The sequence below is a fragment of the Peromyscus californicus genome, unplaced genomic scaffold (assembly GCF_007827085.1).
Source record: "Peromyscus californicus insignis strain IS unplaced genomic scaffold, ASM782708v3 Scaffold_39__1_contigs__length_375310, whole genome shotgun sequence".
NCBI classification, from domain to species: Eukaryota; Metazoa; Chordata; class Mammalia; order Rodentia; family Cricetidae; genus Peromyscus; species Peromyscus californicus.
The window spans coordinates 70,268-76,357 of record NW_026294550.1 but is presented as its reverse complement, the minus strand read 5'-3'; the positions used below and the strand labels follow the sequence as shown (position 1 = coordinate 76,357).

Here is a 6,090-nt window from a genome sequence, read left to right as displayed (position 1 = left end):
TATGCTTCCGGCCTCATCTTCGTCCTCTGTTTCTTCACCCTCCATCTCTACTTGCTCTCTACTCCTGGCTCTGATGAACTCTACAAAAGTTCTGCCTTACCATCTACAAAACCTGTGTTCTTCCCTTCTCCCTGGTCATGCCATTCTGTCTGCCTCTACAGAAAACACCTGTTCCCTCTTCCCCTGGCCACTTGGTTTTCTGACTCCTCGAGAATGTTGCTCCACCCTACCTTCCATCTTGATATGTAAAAACCTCTTTTGTTCTCAGTCAATTGCTCTGGAGAGCCACTAGGTCTCCAGGCAAGGGGATGGTCTGAGCTTCATTTGTACAAGAAACAAAGCTATGTGTCTCCAGCCAGCTTGTCTCCTAGGCTCACCAGGGGAGTTAGTTACCTAGAAGTTCAGCAGGTATGGGGAGCTGAACTGTTTGCCAAATGGTCTAGGAATATTTGGGCATGCAAGAATTTCATAGCAGGGGCTGGAGAAATGGCTCAGTGGTTAAGAGCTCTGGTTGTTCTTCCAGAGGACCTGAGTTCAATTCCCAGCAACCACATGGTGGCTCACAACCATCTGTAATGAGATCTGGCGCCCTCTTCTGGCCTGCAGGCATACATGTAGGCAGAACACTGTATGCATAATAAATAAATAAATAAATCTTAAAAAAAGAATTTCATAGCAGAAGACAGCTGAAATATTAAAAGCTGGATAACACCAAATATTCATAATAAATGGCTTGCCTTTTGACAGACCCTTGGTCGGTCAACGTATAGCTTTAATACACAGCTGAATCTCTATCATATATTCTTGTGGCTTGCCACAAGAAGGGGCATGCAGAAGTGAGAGGCAGGAAAGGAAGAAAAGTCATACCCATGACAATACATAAGATGGTTCTGTGTCCTTTGGGCCTAACAGGTGTTTTAGCTGACACCACATATGTGTGTGTGATGTGTAAGTGCTGTGTGTGGTATATGGGTGTGTGTGTGTATGTGTGTGGTGTGTGTGTGTGTGTGTGTGTGTGTGTGTGTGTGTGTGTGTGTGTATGTGTGTGTGGTATGTGGTGTATGGTGTGTGTGTGTGTGTGTGTGTGTGTGTGTGTGTGTGTGTGTGTGTGTATGGTGTGTGTGTGTGTGTGTGTGTGAGTGTGTGTGCATGGTGGATTTTTCATATGCCAACACCCCCACCCCACTCCATCCCTAGAGCTTTCTCTGCAGCTCCCTGACACAATGTGTGATCTGTGCCAGCTCAGTTCTTGCCTCCTCTTTGGCCCTGTGCTGCTCTAATCCATACACACCAGAGGGCCTTGCCATGGGCTTTATCAGGTTCCTTCTGAGGATCAGTTGGAATGATAAATGGAGTACATCTATTAGAGGAATGATTAACTGAACTAATTATATGGATGCAAGTGTGAGTGTGTGTGTGTGTGTGTTCTCTGTTGTTTTATTTCCAAGGTGCTAGAGATTGAACCTAGGTAGGCAAGGACTCAACTGCTGAGATACACTGCCAGCCTATGAAAGTGGTTTATAAAATGCCAACTTCAATACAATTGCTAGTTATAGCAAATCTTTAAGAAGGTTGGGTCTATCTTTAAACTAGCTATGTGACTTGGATGTGTGATTTAAGCTGTCTGTGCCCCAAGCTGCCAGGGAGGTGGTAATTAAAATTTAAGAATCCAATGGAATAAAAAAAATAAAGAGTTGAGTACAGTGGTCACCTGGTGTCCCATGGTCACCTCGACAGGAAGAGGAGCTGTCAATCAAGGCTTTCATCAATTACCTAGTGTCAGAGCAGGAGGTGAGATACACTCATTATAAACGCTGACATGGACAAACTGATTTTCAAGAAGGCCTGGACAGAGTGCTATGGGGACATAGGATTTAGGTTGTGGATCTGCTGTGCTGCAGGTCAGATTCCCTCCTAATCTAGAGCAGGGAGTGAGGAAAGAGCAAGGAGAAACAGCTTTGAAATATTTTTTGGGCAGGGGAAGATTTTTTATCAACTGAAAGGAAAGGACAAGTAGTACCAGTGTTTGGTGAGTCAGTTCAGGAACAAGCAGGAGTTTCACCAACTACCTGAGATGTCCTTTTCCCAAATGCCTAGTGAGATCACTGGTAGAGGATTAAGTGCCTGGAAGGAGGCGCAGGATGTCTGGGACCAGCTGGTCCCCACAGAAAGGACAGGCAACCACCTGTGAGTGAATCACAGGAAGGGGGCCATGGCTAAGCCAGCTGACCTTGGAACCAGGCAGAGTGAAGGCCCCACAGTTCTCAGCTCCAGAGAAAGCTGAAGAGGTGGAGGTCTAGAATCCACCCTGTTTTGGGCTGGTACCTGAAGACAAATGGAGGTCCCCAGTTATAAGTGATGTCCCTTCCTGGCTGAACCTTAGGCTGGCCTTTCTTTGGCAAGGGCCTGCTATTGGGATAGTTGGTGTGTTTTTGAGCTAGAAAATCCAAGGGCAGAAACTTCAAGCAAGGAGAGAAGAAAGTGAAGAACTGAGTCAGCCAGGTGGTGTGAGCTTGAGGGGGTTGACATGGGAGAATGACCTGAGTCTGGAAGTGAAAGTCTGTCTGGGCAACATATCAGGCCACTCTCTTTAAAAAAAAGAAAAAATGGGCTGGGCGGTGGTGGCGCACGCCTTTAATCCCAGCACTCGGAAGGCAGAGGCAGGCAGATCTCTGTGAGTTCGAGGCCAGCCTGATCTACAAAGTGAGTTCCAGGAAAGGCGCAAAGCTACAGAGAAACCCTGTCTCGAAAAACCAAAAAAAAAAAAAAAAAAAAAAGCCGGGCGGTGGTGGCGCAGCCGGGCGGTGGTGGCGCAGCCGGGCGGTGGTGGCACACACCTTTAATCCCAGCACTCGGGAGGCAGAGCCAGGCGGATCTCTGTGAGTTCGAGGCCAGCCTGGGCTACCAAGTGAGTTCCAGGAAAGGCGCAAAGCTACACAGAGAAACCCTGTCTCGAAAAACCAAAAAAAAAAAAAAAAAAAAATGGAACTTGGAATGTTGACTCTTATGCATAATCCCAGCAATTGAAAAACTCAAAGCTAACCTGAACTACATACCGTTCTTTAAAAAGAGAGAGAGAGAGAGAGAGAGAGAGAGAGAGAGAGAGAGAGAGAGAGAGAGAGAAGCAGAGGACTTCATAGCAGCCAGTGTTCTGATTGCTCATGAGATAATGGCCAGCTCCCCGGCCATAGACCAAGCCACAGTCTCTGCCCTCTGGAGGATGGGGGTGAACCTGACACCCCACAACAAAGAGACAGTGTGCCACAGTGATGTGCTCTTCCTGGCTGTGAAGCCACATATCATCCGTTCATCCTGATGAAGTTGGTGCTGACATTGAGGTCAGGCCCATCATGGTGCTCTCTGTGGCAGATGCCATCATCAACTCCACTGAAAAGAAGCTAACAGCTCCCAAAATCATCCACTGTGTGGCTGACACCCCAGTTGCTGTGCAGGAGGGGGTTACTGTGCATGCCACATGCACTCATGCTCAGGTGGAGGATGGCCAGCTCAGAGAGTGGCTCATGGGCAGTGTGGACTTCTGGACAGAAGTGGAGGGATATTTGACCAATGCTGTCACAGGGCTCAGTGGCAGCGGCCCTGCCTATGTTTTCAAGCCCTGGATGCTCTGGCGGATGATTGGTGTGAAAATGGAGTTGTCAAGGGGCCTGACAGTCTGCCTTGGGGCCCAGGCCCTCCTGGAGGCAGCCAAGATGCTACTAGACTCAGAACAGCATCCTTTGCAGCTTAAGGATAGTGTCTGCTCTCCTGGTGGGGCCACCATCCATGCCTTGTGTGTGCTGCAAAGTGGAGGCTTTTTGCTCCCTGCTTATCAATTCTGTGGAGGCCTCCTGCATCTGCACACAGGAGCTGCAGACCATGACTGGTCAGAAAACCCTCTCCTCTGCTGCCTTCAAAAAGATTCTACTGGACAATGTGAAACTGGACTCCTCTGCTGGGGCCTCTCTGTCTTCTTCTGCCTATGTTAAGGCCTGCAGCCTGGCCTCAGCAGGCAAGAATTTATATATATATATATATATATATATATATATATATATATATATACTATGAATACAAACTAGCTTACACCTCAGCAAAGGAGTGGGTAAGAGATTCAAGAACTCCTGGGACTAGGCCACCGAAGCAAGGAAGGGAACAACAGGAGACCAGAATTGGAGGAGGCAGCTAATGACAGAGGACACAGTTGCCCAGACAGAAAAGGACTACCTGAGCCAGCATGACCCAGGGAAGACTATGGTTGGGTAAAGGAACAACATGGAATATCTGAGCCCCAGTTTCCAAGATTGGAGACTCTTCAGGGATTGTGTAAAGGGAGCAGTCCCAGGCTATACCTGGAACCTGGAGCTGGTCACTGCTGGAGTCAGTCCATCATAGGTCTTTTTGCTTTTTGATAATTTCTTACAGGTTGTAGGGAGGGAGGTGCCAAAGATATCTATCCCAGAGACATATTGCAGAATATGTTGTCTTCTCACCAGAATTAATTTTACAAAATAAGAGTGACTTGCCTTTTTGGGGGGGTAACATTATCTATAGAAACATCTAGATCTGAGGCTTTCTTTGTGAAGCATCAATCTCTTAAAATAATTACAGGATGGCTTTGATTTCATCTTCAGTCTTTGTAAGTTATATTTTGCTAAGCAAGAATTTATTGATTTTTTTATAGGAAGGACATGGGGTTGGAAGGAAAGGCCTCATGCATGCCAGGCAATCACTCTGTTATTAGGCTATATCCTCAGCCCAGAATGTGTTGGTTTTTATCTAGTTTTTAACTTCATAACCAAAACAGTACACAGCACTTTCTTGCTATCTGCCTGTGTTTGAGGGGATACATAATACATGTTTTGGTCCATGTATGGACATATAAAGTTATACTCCAATTCCTATCTTTTCATATCTTTCTTTAAAAAACAAAAACAGTGGTGTTTTTTGGTCATTCCCATGGCCCACAATCCTCAATATGACTACCCTGTGCTCTTTCAAATGACAGTGACAAGTTACATTTCACAAGTATTTATTCAACATTTTGGGGTGCTTAGGGATCCAGAGTTTAGGAACTAATTCAATTCAGTAATTGCCTCTTTCCTTGGGGTCTGCATGGCTGGGAACAACATGAAGAGAAAACTCAGTATTTACTAGGCAGGCCAGCAGGTCGGAAGTGGTTGGGGTCTCTACCACTCCGACCCCATTCATTGGCAAACTGGTCAGCTCTTGAGTCCTCTGCTCCACGTCCTGTGAACCTCTGAATACCCTCTCTGGCATCACTGCAATCAAGATAGACAAGAAGAAGACCTGTAACCAAAATGATGGCAATGGCCCCACCCTCTGGACTCCCTTCTTCAAGAGATGACTGTAAAAGGAGTCCAGGAACACCAGGGAAGGAGAGGATGGTACTGATCCCACCTGAATAAACACCTGCTCAGCCCAGGAAGTCACCCTCATGCTGAATGAGCAGCACCAGGGGAGAGAGGGTGGGGTATCAACCATCATTGCCAACCACTCCCAGTACTATGTACAGAAAAGAGGACGGTTAATGGGCAGTGTGCACAGGATACAGAGGAGAGACCTCCTGACTGTCCAGAGCAGTCAAGCTCTGCTCACTGAGACCTCTGTTACCTGATCACTTTAGCAGCCCAGGCTCCTCCTGGTCCCCTTTGGGCAGCATCATAGTTCCCTCTAGCATGGAAGTATTTGTCTGAGTTTTTCCAATTGGCCTCCTTCATGTCAGAGTAAGCGCGCCACATGTCTCTAGTCCCTGGAGAGTTAGGAGAATGATGAGGAAGGTTGCATTTAGGCAGAAGAGAGGGTTAAAACTTCCGTCCAACTCATCCCAATGACTTCAGCCTTTCACAAACCACAGAAATGTCGCTGGCTTCAAAAGAATAGTTCTTACTTCCCCATGCCTTGCAAGGAGAAGTGCTTTGGGACGAATTTTATTCTAGGGGATTCCTGTCTTAACTCTGTTGCTGTTGGTCTTTGGCTGCTCCAAAAGCATATAGAGGAGAGAAGCTCTCTAGGGGATGTTCATCATGTGATGATGAAGCTCTCTCTGAAATGGCCCAGGGAAACGTTTGT

At 46.8% G+C, this 6,090-nt stretch overlaps 1 protein-coding gene and 1 pseudogene across 1 annotated transcript; one reads left to right on the top strand and one right to left on the bottom strand.

The window, feature by feature from the left end:
- The first annotated feature begins 3,130 nt into the window (after positions 1–3,130).
- On the top strand, positions 3,131–4,017 carry LOC128121205 (pyrroline-5-carboxylate reductase 1, mitochondrial-like; annotated as a pseudogene).
- Positions 4,018–4,967: 950 nt separating this feature from the next.
- LOC128121210 (serum amyloid A-3 protein) lies at positions 4,968–5,886 on the bottom strand. The gene is made up of 2 exons (XM_052755621.1): positions 5,632–5,886; positions 4,968–5,279 (listed from the first exon to the last, which is right to left on the bottom strand). The coding sequence occupies exons 1-2, from the start codon at positions 5,757–5,759 to the stop codon at positions 5,141–5,143; spliced, it is 267 nt and encodes an 88-aa protein (XP_052611581.1). The 5' UTR covers positions 5,760–5,886; the 3' UTR covers positions 4,968–5,140.
- Between the last annotated feature and the right edge of the window lie 204 nt (positions 5,887–6,090).

Excerpts from the sequence above, each read along its gene's own strand:
- LOC128121210 (XM_052755621.1), bottom strand. The coding sequence starts at position 5,759 with ATGTGGCGCGCTTACTCTGACATGAAGGAGGCCAATTGGAAAAACTCA. Across the intron at positions 5,280-5,631 it reads TGGGCTGCTAAAGTGATCAG|TGATGCCAGAGAGGGTATTC; the intron begins GTAACAGAGGTC and ends TCTTGATTGCAG.